The sequence below is a fragment of the Oreochromis aureus genome, linkage group 13 (genome assembly GCF_013358895.1).
Source record: "Oreochromis aureus strain Israel breed Guangdong linkage group 13, ZZ_aureus, whole genome shotgun sequence".
Taxonomy (NCBI): Eukaryota; Metazoa; Chordata; class Actinopteri; order Cichliformes; family Cichlidae; genus Oreochromis; species Oreochromis aureus.
The window spans coordinates 25978424-25993836 of NC_052954.1; the positions used below are offsets into that span (position 1 = coordinate 25978424).

Here is a 15413-nt window from a genome sequence, read left to right on the forward strand (position 1 = left end):
CATGCTGCATCAAAGATGTAAAGATGAGGACAGAATGGTTAGAATTATTTCATTTTCGAAGGGTTTTCCCAAGTCCTGTTAAACAGAGCAAGGCATGTTCAGCATAGCTTTTTCCAAACGTCCCAATTTTTAATTTGGATACTTAAATTATTTTAGTTTGCCCACAGAAACACAATTATTTCACAAAAATCAAAATCAAGTCAAAGCCCCCCTGATGATAAAATACACATTTGTCTTCAGTTCACCTCACACATTTTCAATAGGATTTAAGTCAGGGCTTTGTGCTGTAACATCATTTTGGTCTTTAAAATCTAGTGCTTCATGTTTTGGGTCATCGTTGTGTTGGCAGATGAACTGACAATCCAGACCCAGTTTGCTGCTGACTGCTTGAAGTTTTATCAATTTAGTTTTGAAAGAAAATTCCCAGTTCCAGCTCAATATTATTCCCACCACTGTGTTTCACTGTGGGGATGGTGTTCTTTGAATTGTATGCCTCTCCCTTCTTTCTCCAAACAGAAGCACAGTTTCTATAGCCAAAGACCTCTAGTTTTGTCTCATCTGACCAAAGGACACTCTTCCAGTATGATTATTCTTTCTCCAAGTTGCCCTTAGCGTACAGTTGTTCTGGGTCCTTTAGATGCATCTCTTGCTAGTTTTCTTTCCATAGTCTTTGAAACATTTTGCTTCCTACTGCAGCCAGGCTTGTTCTGTGCTGTGTGGCTCTTTGAATTTCTTAATGATACTTCTCACTTCACTTGGAAATTTATCAATCTCGCACAGAAGTGATTTTTGCTATGGCTCAATAGAAAAGTCAGTTTTTCACAGCGGGCTAATGATATTGAAGCTGGTACTTAATTTTTTTCTATAATAATAATACTGTTATTTTGTCCAAATAGAAATAATGTATGCTTTCTTTAAAAAAACAAACAAAAACAAAACAAAAACTAGTAAGTATAGAAATGCTATGTTGAAAATTCCTTCTTTTGTTAAAAAAAACCCCACTTTTTTTTTCAAATGTTGACAAACTTTACATTTCATAGGGGGCTATTAATTTTGTTATCTATATGGAACTGGCAATGGGTATGGGTTTTACAATAGTTCATTTAAAAATACCTAAGGATGTTCAGCCAAAATAGAAAACTAAAAGTATGACAGCTGCAAACAACTTCACAGAAGTCGGCACTTCTGCATGCTGGTACAGTTGATGAAACTCACTCATCATTCATATTATCGTTTCTATTTTGCCAACGATCTGCATCCCCTTATCAATCAAATTGTGAACAATGGAGACAGAAATGTCTCAAAGATCATTTTGCAGTCCACATACCATTTTAATGACTGTATTTGATATTTTGGTCTCGGCGTTTATCTTTGTTTCCTCTCCCTGTAGGACTGGGACTACTTGATGGGGTCCCATTACCACCGTCAGATGAATTTCTTGCCCGTTGCCACTTCACTGGATGCCAGTGACGGCAATAGTACACTCACTTCAGAAACTGAAGGCCTGTGCACTGTATGTACCAAACACTGGGTGAATCCATATACTGCATGTTCTTTGATTCTGTTTGTTTGTTGGTGTATTTGGGCTTAGCCATTATAGGTATGATTTGTTGGAATAAGAGTTAATGCTCACAAATAGAGGTGTAATCAGCCACACCTCTTCTTCTTCCATCACCACCTTATTTTTTTTCTCATTCAAATTTCCTGATAAAACAATGAGAGATTCCCAGCCCACTGATTGTAGGTATATTCAGTATGCCTGCAGACTTTTGTGAACTAGTAAACTGCAGTCATGTTGATTTGACTGACCTTCTTTTGAGTCTCCTTGATTCTGTTTTCTGTTGCTGATTTGTATTGCTTTATACACAGAGGTGCTTTCTGTTATTTAGCCTATATTCCTTGCTGTTATTGTTGTGGACAAAATAGTTGAAACATGAAATATTATTAGAAAAGGGAGCTCAACACTGCAACAATACCACCTTTAACTTGGTTAAAGGAAAACCACAGTAAGTAAGAAATTGTGCAAAGAACATAACACAGAATTTAATTTGGTGTTATTGGAGCTCACCTTAACTGTGGGGATAATTCAGGCAAAAAAGAGCAAAAGACATTGGCATGCATTTATTTGTAGTCTTCCTGATTGTTTGTGCACGATGTCATGTCAGTATAAGTTTGCTGTTATATCTCCAGGAAATTACAAAACCTTCTGTTACCTATTTAACCTGTTCCCCCTTTAATTTAGTTTAATGTTTCTGCTCTTTCTTTTTGCCACTGAATGTCCTAGGCTTCTTCTCCCCCGAGTCCATCTCTGAAGTTGGACAGTTCAGCTCCTCTGTTCCCTCACATCCCTGCCCTCTTCTATGTCCTCCATCTACTCTATCAGGAACTGCAGCTGGATGAGCTGCAGCGAGCGAGAGCTTCATCACTAGTCTGCCTGCTGCAACAGCTGGCTAGGTAACCATTCTTCTAGCTGTGTGTGTGTTTGTTTGTGTGTGTGTGTGTGTGTGTGAGGTTTTTATGTTTCTTTTTTCTTGTATAAGGAAAGTAAGTTACATTCAGTTGGCTTTGGCTGTCCAGATGACAGAATCTTTCTATAAGATACTTGTCCAACATTTTTACAAGATACTGTTTATTTTTATGAGGCGTAAAAGATTGCTTACGTTGAGCTGTGTGACATTTATCAAAACAAACAGAACCTTGTTTAATTTTCCACTGGTGAGCTCAAACCACGAGAAGAAAAGAAAAACACACATCATTGTTTTCAGTGAAAGCTTGTGTTGTGTGCCATCCATGCTCTTTACTGAGAAATATACTTCAGCAGGTTGTTAAGTGACCTCGGTTATTGGTGACAATGACAGTAACAGAATAGGGAGAGTGGGAGAATGAAGTACTCTTAGAGTAATTGGCCTGTATTGTCAGTATGTGGGTTGTTATGCAAATATGGTTCTAATTTTTATATTCTCTGTACTTTATTAACTGGTTAAACTGGTTAAATGATGATTCTGATGGTTTCATTAGGCATTAACTGGCACGATAACAGTTTTAAATAAGTGATCTCAATGCCTTAAGAAAGCAGTTGCTTTAATTCTCTTTGCAGAATTTACAGTGGAGTTTTAGGATGACCTGTTTTTAAGTGAAATCTAAAAAAAACCTGTTAACATAATGTCAAGACATGACCAGTCTGTTTACTCTGTGCCTGTGAACTGGAGAGACCAGTTGCTTTAGGTTTGAAAGCAAAAATTAATTTCAACTGTTTCAGCTTCAAGGCTAACTTTTATCATAGAGCCATGCTATTGCATTGCATAATCATTGTGGTTTGTCATTATCTTCCTTAGTCTTGGTTGAAAAGGACACTGGATAAGAGCATATGTTGCTCTAGCAGATCCATACAGATATATTCAACATTAATGGTGCTTTAACAGAATGAACTAGTCACAAATCAACTTTGCAATGTGCTCTAATCCTCACCCATACCATCATGGATTCTGGCTTTTGAAATGCGCAGTAATAACAAACCAGATGGCGCTTCTTTAGCCCAGATGATACAACACTCATAGTCCAAAATATATGATGGAATTCCCTTTTTTTTTCAATTTGATAGTGATGATAAATATTATTCCGAGTTTAACTGTTAACTGCTTTAAAGCGGTGAACCCATGATTGTCAGTTTTGAAAAACTGAGTCTCCCTGTGTTGTTCTTTTTCATTTTTTTTCTCTGGATTAGGTCATTTTTGGTGCAATCCCAAATACATGTAAACCAGAAAAATCCTCCCTACATTTCCAATAGTCTTATAAATATTTTTTAAGTAGGTTGGTTATATGAGGCTTCGTTTTACTTGTAATCTAACTAAACACTTTCTTGATTAGTTTTTTTTGTCTTAATTGGTCATTTCAAGTAGTAGTGAATAGAGTGTGATATTTATATTCTACTGACATTTGATATTTGTTTATATATCCAATTGTTAAGTAAATTATGGTCCCTAATACTACAGTCACACTAGGGAAAACTGTGGTTGGCGGCTAGGGCACAAGTAGAGATCAAAACTGTAACTGTTTTTTGTGTTCAAAACGACTTTGGTGTTTCAGAGCAGTAATAAAACAGCAATAAGATGGAGTCCATCTGCTATCTGTTGAATGGGGTTAAGTTGGCAATTATATGCAATCTGTGTTGTGTTGCTGGTGATGTCTACATACACAAAAATTGCACAGTATAAATTATTGCAAGAATCTTAGAGTTTTGAAACAGTAATTCATAAAATCCACCTCAAAAAGTGACATAGTTGTTTCAGGACTGTGATTTAACTGTAAAATGACAGTCAACAATGGACCGCAGCTGGTTGGAGACAGGTTTCCTCCCTCAAGGTGACCTTTACAATTGCTTTGCAATCCAAAATGGTCAGAGTTTTAGGGTCACCGCAACTAATTGGCTGTTTGCAATCACAGGGAATGACCAGTTTTTTTTTTTTCCCTAGTCCCTATAGTGGTTGGTTTTTACTCTAGTGTGACTGAACCATTAGAGTCAACAGTGGCTGATACAGCAATGAATAGTCACATTTTGGTCACTGATTTATAATTTCTTTGACCATACATTGCTCCCCAATTCCTCATAGAACCACATCTTGTGCATCCCCAGTTTCAAAACATGAAGAATGCAATGGGGGGTATTCTCATCTCGAGGCTTTATGGCAGCCACAACCATCTTTCAGTTACAGTTTATCATTAGCATTAATTAATATAGACACTTAAAAAAAGAACCAACTTAGAGAGGGAGCACAAGACATGGCTACAAGTAGAAGAAATAAAGAATTCAGATGAAAAAGATTACAAACCTGGATAACTGTATTCAGATTCTGTATACAGATTCTAGCTGCACACACAGCTAGAATCTGTAGGAATCAGGAGTTTGTACCAAGATTAAAAAATATTGATTATCTGATGCTAAGCTGAATGATAATGATTCATTGCTGTTAATTACTTTCACTGTGTATTCAATTACAACCTGAAACACGTTAAATGTCACAGAGGCAATTTGAGCCATTTTTAGACTTTTCTTAATTACTTGCAGCAATCTAGTCTAAAACTGTGCGGTGAAATATGCATGTGTGAGTCCTAGTACATGGTAGACTTAATAACGCATTGATAGAAGGTTATAAACCTTGTGTTATAAGTAGAAAAAAATTACTGTTAAAGAATGCTAATGTATGTTTGTTTCTGTTTGCAGAGATCTTCAGCTTGAAGAATATGTGGATCTGTACTGGAGAGACTACCCTTCAATAATTAGTGGCTTCACTGAGAGCTGCTTGATAGACCAGGGTAAGGCTTATTTAATTGTCTGTAACATTATCAAGTCAGGAAACGGACAAGACATGTTAAAACATGAGGATGGATGGTCTGCTGCTGGTGAAAGCTGTTTTAGCAGCCTTCCTTTGTATTTCTTGGACTCCTAAAGGTGCTGCAAATGTAAACAAATGCAAAACATTTTTTTTACTTTAAATACTTCACTAAAATTATATGAAACATGTGAAATGACGAGGAGTCACTGTAACGTTTAATCTTCCCTCAGTCCAGCTGTGGTTTTCAAAAACTGAGCTAAGCATGCTAAAATATAAACTGAAGGCCGATATTAAGATTAAAAGGCAGTCAAGATACTTCTATATCGAAAATTTTTGACATGTTGGTAGAATTTTACATAGCTTGTCAGTTGTTGGATTGTGTGTGGGTTTTTTGTTTGTTTGTTTGTTTTTGTTCTGTTTTTTTTCTTCTTTCTAAATATGAGATGAGTATAATGTTACCTTATATAGGCCAAGTGGTTATTGGTTCACAATATTGCAATTATTTGCGTTGCTGTTATGAGATAAGGCAACATTGAACAGAGGAATAGGGTTTTTTTACACGCTTTTGAGGCCATTGCACAGTTTCTTTCCACAGGGGTGGACTCTACTGCTTCCTGGTAATTTCCTGCTTGTGACTGACCCGATTGGTTTTGAGTGTGAAATTCTACCGACGGGCATTCCCAACACATAGCACTTAAAATTAGTCTGCATATAAACAAGGTTTGGTTAAAAATAAAGACTCAGTGCTGGGGAAGTTTTCTTGTTGTCAGATGTCCTTTCGTGACAGATGTCCTTAAAATTATGTGAACACCTGTCCGGTGATTATTTGCTTTGTGACACGGATACTTGCAGGGTTGAATATAAAGTGTTGCTGTTATTTTGTGCACGTGGTTTTCCATGAAAGGATGAAGTGACATAACCATCCAGCTCCCTTCAATCTCTTGTTCTTTTACCTCACCCACCACCTTTCTCCCTCCTCTTCCTCACCTGGCTTTTCTTAGCACTGATTGGCCAAATGCAGCGTCCGTCTTTCATGAGACCAGAGCCTCCCTGTGTGTTCAGCTGGCTCAGTAGCTGCTTGAGAGGAGAGGAGAGCCCACCTTTCCCCTACCTGCCGGGTATCTGTCAGAGGACCAGACTGCTGGTTGTGGTACGATTAAAGCACATCTGTCTTTTTATAAAATAACTTTTTCCAAGTATAGTGAGTGTAGCTTACTATCTATATATCTCCAAGAAGTTAATGCAGTCCCTCTTTCCTTTTTCTTCCTGCTTTATAGTATTGTTAGAAAGCCACAATTAATGAACCATATTTCCTTACCTTTTTTTCTTATTTCAACAATAAAATATTAAGCACCACATGTGCAGGTGACACTCTCAGGCATTTCTACTTTCGCAGCGTAAAAATGATGTTGCTCTTTCCTTTTTTGCATAGAAATGGATATGCAGTGCTAAATAAGAAGGACCCAAGTTTTGGGTGGTAATATCACTCTTAAAAAGACAGTACTCAACAGTCTTTATCATATTGTCATGTTTGTTCACATATTTGTTCACATATTTATGTGCTTCGATTATGACTGTTGCACCATATCTCCTTACTGTGTACTGGCTCATATTTCATTGTGCACAGTATCTACCTGAATCTGCAGTAGGAAGAGTAAAGTAAAGTGTGAGAGCTCTCTAGGTCCCCTCCTTGTAAGCCTAAATGCCTCTTGATTAAAGGTTTTTCCCTTTACCACTTAGTTCTTCACCCGATCCTGTTCTGAGATTCATATCCATTCATTAAAAAGCTCTGATCACATCAGTTCATTGCAGTTCACAGAACATTTTTATTTAAATGATCTCTGTCTTTTTCCTTTAGAAAATATAACTGCTCTTCACTGGAAATGTCAATATATTTATTTTTGCGATGTGTATGCAGTGTAAATGTATACTGCGTAAGTGTTTTTGTATCATATTTACATCTCTTCTCTTAATCGTTTTTTTCCAGAGTTATGCTCTCTATGTCATTGGAGATGAAAACGCTACATCCACAGATGTATCCAAGTACCTAGCCAAGCTTTCTGCAGGTTTGTTAGTGACTAACCTTTAAGATCATTTTCTTGCATGCTGCACTGTGTGTTTCTCTGTGGGTATTCATGTTTGGGTTCATTTATTGACAACCACCCCTTATTACCTGCCAGTCCCCTGCCTTCATGCTTCAGGGCCCAGTAGCACAGAAAGAAAGATGAGTGACGCAGATTTGCGTGTCACCTGATTTCCTTTGTGTTTACTTCAACAAAAAACAATACAGCGCTGAGGTGACAGCTGTTGCTGCAGGTGTTTGATGAGCTTTTGCCTTGACTTGGACACTGGCTTTGTGTGAGAGATGCTTGAGAATTCAGAGTGACTTTTTGAGCACTATGTTGCTATTTTTAATAAACAGATGCCATCCCACATAAACACAATCCCACACTTATCAGGAACAAAATTTCGCCTTTATTTTAACCACTCTGGTGACAGTTTTTACTACAGATTTGAAAATGCTTTAATATATTTACCGTATTTTTCGGACCATAAGCACATCATTATATACCAGCTAGCCCATCTTCAGTAACCCTACAAACATCACTGCTGTTTAGTTTTCTGTCTGTCATTTATGTTGGAAGTGATAGCATAACTGTACGTTGTAATTTTTTCAGAAATCTCTCTGTCAGAACACGGTATATCATGTTTAGATGGAAAATAGCGAGCTAACTTCCTGCTAACTTCTAACTCCGTTAAATTTAATACATTGTTTTCATGGATGCCTGGATGTTAAACTTAGTTGTTACATCTGGTAAAGCAGCAACACTGATCATTTTATTAAAGATGAAAGAATTTAGACAGTTTTTAACTCTCAGTGATGCCGCAGTGTTCGTTTGACTTTGGGACCTGAAGCGGACGGAGTTTTGGACCCAGATTACTCTGAGTCTGCGAGGCTCCTGACTACAGTAGCCATAATGCTCTGACAATCCATCAAGCGGTGCGGTTTCGTAGCTTACCAAAGTCGTACTAAAACATTTTTGAGCGCCATGTACCACATAAAATCGGTTCGAGGTCAGTAAGCACAACCAGAATTCATACACAAGGCGCACCGGATTATAAGGCGTACTGCCGATTTTTGAGAACGTTAAAGGATTTTAAGTGCGCCTTATAGTGCGGGAAATACGGTAAGAGGTGCAAAAAGAGGGCCAGGCCTGATTTGTAAATTTGTTGACCTGTTTTCCTTGCTTCTCATCTTCCTCATCCCCCCCCCCTCTCTCATTTTCATCAGGCCAGAAATCCTCTGCCACTGAACCTCAAATAAGAAGGTAATTCATCTGACAGGAACAAGAGGAAGAGCTTTTGAAAAAAATTTTTAAGGCATTGAAGCAGCTAAAATGAATTCTGAGATACAGGATAGCAGTAAATTATTTTTTATTTTTTTTTCTGTTTTTTAATATACACTTAAAGATCAACTTGTAAAGATTTTAGAGCTAGTAACAGTTAAAGTTTTCAGTTAATTTCTCTTGTATGTATGTTTTGTAGACAGAGCAGTGTTAAAGCGATGTCTTCCAGTGAAAATCTGGCTGAGCAGCTGGTGGTCTGGCTCACCTCACAGGGTAAGAGAAACATGTCTTTTTAAAAAAAATGAATCTATATTCAGAAAGGTATGTTGAAGCTATATCCTCTTTTTCGCCACCACAATGGTTTACATGCAAATTTACACATTCACACCTGTCCACTGAAACCACTCTGTGAACCTGAATGTGCTTTCTCAATGCTGCGTGACATGTTTGCTGTGTGAATAAACGTTTTAATATAAGTGTGCTTTTTAAAAAAAATTTATTTCAAAATGGGTAATAATGTAACCTATGATATTTTAGTTGTTCAGCTGTGAGCTGACAATGGCATAAAGCATGTGCATACAACAGTTGTAGCAGCTTTTGAGTTTCACCAACCCGTTTTTGTGTATTTGTGTTAGCGCTCAAAGGACACTGCCTCTAAAGCAGAATATTCCTTGTTTCTAAAAAAACCGGTGCATTTTTCACTGGTTTAGGTTTCACCCTGAAAGATTTGGAGTCGGTCCCCTTTGGTGTGGCTTTGCCTATTAGAGAGGCAATCTACCGGTGCCGGGAGCAGCCGTGTTCTGATTGGTCAGAGGAGGTCTGTCTTCTGATTGGAAGACAAGATCTTACCAAACAAGCCCACAAAATGACCCTTGCCAAGAGCAAAGCTGTGAGTGTAAAATAACTTAAAACCCAAATTATTTAGATAAAGATGGAGTTCAATGTCTGCAGATTGTAAAGAAAGAATAGAATTTTTCAGAGTTTTGGCCTTATAATTTGCATGGTTCTCCAGTCTGTAAGTTCAGGCCTATCCTTGGAACCTCCTGCAACCACAGAACCAGATGAGGAAGAGGATGGGATGTCAGACATTGTTCAAGAGGTAAACAAATTGATAAACATGTATATATATATTTTTTATTAGTAGTATGTTTTGTGGGAAAAATTCAGATATTTGTCGTCTTCTCACTAGGTCACAGGACTGATTTGGAGTCAGGATCTGAGGATCCAAGAGGTCAGGAGGCTTCTGCAGAGCTCCAGACCTGTCCGGGTTAGTGTTGTCCAGCTGCCAGAGGTGTCTGACCATGAATACATAGAGGAGAAAGAGAACAAGTGAGTATAATGCATGTGTTTGTCATGAACATCTTTGGTCTCGCAACACAGACAGCAAAACACCAGTTTTAAAAAGGCATATGCAGTGTATATTTCTGTACTGTTCTCTGTTGCCTTTCTTCTCCCCTAATCTGTGTGGTAAACGTATTGGCCAGTTGGCATTTTTTACTATCTGTGCTGTTTCCATAGTTTTTATCACCTGCCCTGTCCATTTCCTTGCCTTCTATAGACTCCTGCAGCTGTGTCAAAGGACCATGGCCCTGCCAGTTGGCAGGGGCCTCTTCACTCTTTTCTCTTATCACCCAGTACCGACTGAACCTTTACCTGTCCCAAAACTCAACCTCACAGGTATTTTAAGTTTTAAATATGTGTGTTCAGTTAAAAAATAAAATCTACTGGAAAAAGTTGAAGAGAATGTGGAAATTTGTAAATGGTTCATTTAACAGGAAGATAAAATTAGTTTGTGCAATAATAAAAGCTGTTGCAGTACAATTTATCACTGCCCCCCCCCCCCAAAAAAAAAAAAAGAGATAGGTGTAATTATCTTTGTTAAATCAGGAACAAAATATTCCAAAGTTTAAGAGGATTAACGATTTAATAACTACATGCATTTGCAGATTATTTCCCATTTTTCTTTTTCTTTCTCAGGCCGCGCCCTTCCGAGGAATACTGTGGTAGATCTGAACAGTGGAAACATTGACGTTCCTCCCAATATGACTAGCTGGCCCAGTTTTCATAACGGAGTAGCTGCTGGGCTTAAAATAGCTCCTGCCTCACAGGTGAGACTGAAATCATTGCAGCACTATCTTTAATCAATCAGTCTGTTAATTAGTAAATACCCAAAAATGTTAATATAAGGCAATGTTTTTAAAAATTTCACTCACATATTTTTCTAGTAGCTCTAGCTGTAATTCTGTAGAATAATTAAAACTGGCTAGCTTGTTCCACAGCTTCAATTGTATCCAACATTGTTAAATTAACCTTAAATGTAAAACATTTGACATTGCTTATTCAACATCAAGTTTATTTACTACTTACCTATTTCTAATATCATTGTTATTGAAACTGGAGAGTATTGAAAAAATATGATATTGATGCTAACAGATTTAAGCATTTGATAAATATTTATTCATACTCTTCAGCTGGTTTTAGGTTTTAAGTTTTAACTCTGGCTAAAGCTACTGTCATGGTGGGTTACCTTCCGTCTGTTCCTTCATAATTCATAAGAATGGAGACTTCGAGAGTTGTTTTTTTTTTGTTTTTTTTTTCTTTTCAGATTTTTAGTGAATCTTTAGTGAATCTTTAGTGAATCTTGCACACAATGAGCCATATTCGTTACTATGTCACTGTTGTTCTGGTTCAAGTGTCTTTTGTTCTTTGGCCAGTGTAATGGTAAATGGATATTAAAACTGAATTCCCTCATTGAGCACAAATAAAATATTCTAATAATTGTAAATATTCAAACAACCTCACTCTCTTGCAGCAAAGACATTTATTAGTGTTATACAAATAAATCATAGTTCAATTGTGTTTTTTTGTTTTTGTTTTTTTGTTTTTTAATTTAAGGTGGACTCAGCCTGGATTGCCTACAACAAGCCAAAGAGCCCTGAGCTGGCTAATGAGTATGCAGGCTTCCTTATGGCCTTGGGACTCAATGGACACCTCACCAAGTTGGCCACGCTGAACATACATGACTACCTCACAAAGGTGCACACCTGTCTACACACAGGCTTACATGTGCTGGAACAATTTCAGTATTTCTTTCCCATGTTGAGTTTTACAGCACAAAGTAAGACATGTGCATAGGTACATGTGTAACACTCTACACTCAAAAAATACTTTGTACTTTAAATGCTCAGCTTAGAGCCGGTTGTGCTCTAAATTTTGTTTTCTTGCAGTAATTTAGAGCTCCCGCTTCTCTCACACGCACACGCCCAACTTACAAAGAACGATAAGATGAAAACAAATTTGAAGTTAAATACAGTTTATACATAAACATGCGTCATAACCCGGCAACTAGTCAAAGTGAAACTTTCCCTTGTGAGAACTTAGACATGAGACAAGTCCTTCCAACTTTCGGGTGAGAAAAACAACAGGATGTCGCAAGCCAAATCTTATTTTTTCTAAATTCAAATGTCTGTGTGAAAGGGTATTTGAAGATTGCTGAGCCTTTGAACCTCATCCATACCGAGTATCCACGCTATGTTTAAGACTGATTCATTTTCATTTCCCGTTTTGAGTTTTGATTTTTGATTAAGTGTAAATTCAAGCTGTGGTTGATGATAATCATAGTTATTTCCCTGTATTAGTCATTCTTGTATGGATGCAATATAAGTCTGCTCAGTCCTAATTGTATTGTACACCATGTCCTGCTATTTTGAGTTCTTTTTTTCTCCTCTGCAGCCTTTTACCCTTTCTGGTTTTAAAAGATTTTTGCTTAGCCTTGAAAGAATAAACATGTGCTTACGTGGTAATGTTTTTCACCGTAAATTTTTAGTGTATGCATTTAATGTTTAAATATATTGCTGGTATAAAAAGTCGTAATGGTGAAGCTTGGAAATTAACTGCCCTAATATCGAGATTTCACCCGTATTTTATTTTAAATTATACACTTTAAAATAGCTTTATAGTATCTCAGAGTCTCCTAACTAATTGATCTTTTAAAATAAAGACTCAGAAATAGATATCCACAGCTCGACACACAAGAATTAACTAATCAGATGCAGACAGTTGATGGTAAAATATGTCACACCCTCCAGTGTGAATGAAAGCAATGAACGTGGTTGAAGCGTGTTTGTTGCTAGTGGTTTTTTGACAGTTTCTATTCTTGCTGTGATAGAGAATTGCATACTGTGGATCAGAATTCATTAGAATTGTTTATGACTGTGGTTTTAAAAAGAATTTGGGGGGATGCCATGCACCTTTTAAACATTCCAGTTTGCTTCAGCGTTTTACAAGTAAAAACTGTGTCATTGTATCTAGTTTTTCAGTTTGTTCTTTTCCAGGGATGTAAAACATCATGGGTCAAATGCAAGTTAAAACACAAGTCATATTTTAAAATTTCATAAAATGTCCCAACTCACAGGTAGTGATTTTCTGAGCTTTTTGTCTACATTGTCATTCAATACAAGAATGTTTTCATTTACTTTTAGTCAAATGATAACATGATGTCTAAATTATGAAGGCTAAGGAAGGCTGTCCAACAGATGACCTCTTACTTCATGGCATGTGTTCACTATGTACTGCAATCACCTATTTCATGCTGTTTGTGTTAAAACATGTTGTGGTCAGTCAGACAAATGTGCACACAGGGGTCTAATGAAAACTGTCTGTCATGATCTCAGATATGAGTGTTACAGATCAAGCCAGTTAGACTGGATTTTTTTTAGTGCAAAAGAGAATGCATTACACTGCATTTTGAAATAAGTAATAGTCTAAATTTTATTAAAAGTGACTACTATTTGAAGAAAAGCTGTTTGACAATATTTCTCTACTGTTAGCTTTTGCTAGGTGTATAAAATATTAGAAAGTTGTTGTTTATCACTTATAATTGCAGATGCAGTTTCTATTGTGATATAATGTCTGCGCGTCTCTGTCTTTCAGGGCCATGAAATGACCAGCATTGGGCTCCTCCTTGGTGTGTCTTCAGCCAAACTGGGCACCATGGACATGTCGATCACTCGCCTACTTGGTATACACATTCCTGCCCTTCTGCCGCCCACTTCCACTGAGCTGGATGTGCCACACAATGTTCAGGTAAGAGTGAGTACGTATAAAGAAGAAGATAAAGCTAATTTCGATTTTCACGCGAGATTCCCTTCCTGTCGCACCCCCAAAGAGATTTCTTTTTATCCTCCCTGGATTATCATTCAGTTCTTCATCTGTTTTTTTTCTTTTTCTGTTACAGGTTGCAGCTGTAATTGGCATCGGGCTGGTGTACCAAGGAACGGGCCATAGACACAATGCTGAAGTCTTGCTGTCTGAGATAGGTGTGTAAGTGTGTGTGTGTGCAAAAGGGAGACAACACAGTGGAAAAAGTTCCATAAAAAGACTTATGTTTAAATCGGATACATTCAAAGCTGTTAATTAAAGAGCCGCATATGAATTTCACTGAAGTAAATAAACAGTATTTTATATATGTAACACCTTGGGAAAAAAGTGCACAATGTCATTTGGGTTTTGGACTATTATTTAATTGCCAAATGCATGTTAATGGATAGGTGTCTCCCAAACTGCAACAAAAATACTCCTAACTTTTAATTAGTTGATTATAGAAGTTTACCTTTCATTTTCTCTGCTTTCTTTGGCTTTGACTGTTGCATTCATTGCATGTCACATGTGGGATATGTTTGAGAGCACTTAAGACAGCAGTTTAGTCAGACAATCTAGAAAACACAAGAAACGCATCAAATTACATCCATAACTATCTGCTTGGCTGGTTACATATAATTTATGTTAGAACTGTTTTCTTGAAATACACATTGTAAACAGCCAGGTTAGGAGTTCTGTTTAAGCTCTCATTTTAAACTCTGCATCCAGTCTCACTGTTCAATTTTTATTTTTGCTTTAATTATGTTTCTAAGTTTTTCTTGCCATGCATAGATGGTAACTTTTGGTCTGTCTGTTGTTCAGGTCGACCCCCTGGACCAGAGATGGAATATTGTACAGACAGAGAGTCCTATTCACTAGCAGCTGGGCTCGCTCTTGGTATGGTCTGTCTGGGGGTAAGTGACACAGAAAAATATATATGATTATACATATAAAAAGTAATAGCTTCTCACAAAACCCAATTTTTATCTCTTTCTAACGTTTATCTTTTTGAACACTTATATTTTTTTCTGTTATAAAGCCACAGAGGTTCTTTTAAAAGTCCCTTGGATACCTGCTCACTTCTGTAAGAGAAACCTCAGATCATAATATTGTCTGGTGTTTTGCACTTAATGATTCTTGAAGCCCAGTAATAAAGGGAAGGAACCCAGGTTCAAATATTGGTTTTCTTTGACATCTGTCTCTGCCTGTCTCTCGTTTCTTATCTCTACTCTAATCCTTCTCTGTACTGCACTTACCTTGCTTGTTCTTCCTTCCCTCTTTCTCCTCATAGCATGGCAGCAACCTGATTGGGATGACAGACCTGAATGTCCCTGAGCAGTTGTATCAGTACATGGTTGGGGGACATCGCAGAGCTCAGGCTGGGGCCAATCGGGAGAGGCACAAATCCCCCAGCTACCAAATCAAGGTAGATAAAGGAATCCCTAACTAATAAAGAATTTTACCATGCAATATGCAGCTCAAAAACCATTTCATGGTTCTCGGTATGTTCAGTCTGTACTGATTTATTGTTATTTTCCTCACTAATACAAAAGGATTTGGTAAACAAAACCTCATGAAATTTGTTTTCCATATT

General features: G+C 37.3%; 1 protein-coding gene across 1 annotated transcript in view; it reads left to right on the forward strand.

The window, feature by feature from the left end:
- anapc1 (anaphase promoting complex subunit 1) overlaps positions 1-15413 on the forward strand; it is a 58526-nt gene that overhangs the window by 14408 nt on the left and 28705 nt on the right. Inside the window, exons 21-37 of the mRNA XM_031745602.2 lie at positions 1391-1513; positions 2285-2454; positions 5222-5313; positions 6335-6483; positions 7321-7399; positions 8626-8662; positions 8880-8953; positions 9391-9569; positions 9693-9779; positions 9870-10009; positions 10239-10357; positions 10658-10788; positions 11576-11716; positions 13613-13765; positions 13917-13998; positions 14642-14733; positions 15111-15245. Coding sequence (XP_031601462.1) covers positions 1391-1513; positions 2285-2454; positions 5222-5313; positions 6335-6483; positions 7321-7399; positions 8626-8662; positions 8880-8953; positions 9391-9569; positions 9693-9779; positions 9870-10009; positions 10239-10357; positions 10658-10788; positions 11576-11716; positions 13613-13765; positions 13917-13998; positions 14642-14733; positions 15111-15245 — 1983 coding nt within the window. The remainder of the gene's footprint in view (positions 1-1390; positions 1514-2284; positions 2455-5221; positions 5314-6334; positions 6484-7320; positions 7400-8625; positions 8663-8879; positions 8954-9390; positions 9570-9692; positions 9780-9869; positions 10010-10238; positions 10358-10657; positions 10789-11575; positions 11717-13612; positions 13766-13916; positions 13999-14641; positions 14734-15110; positions 15246-15413) is intronic.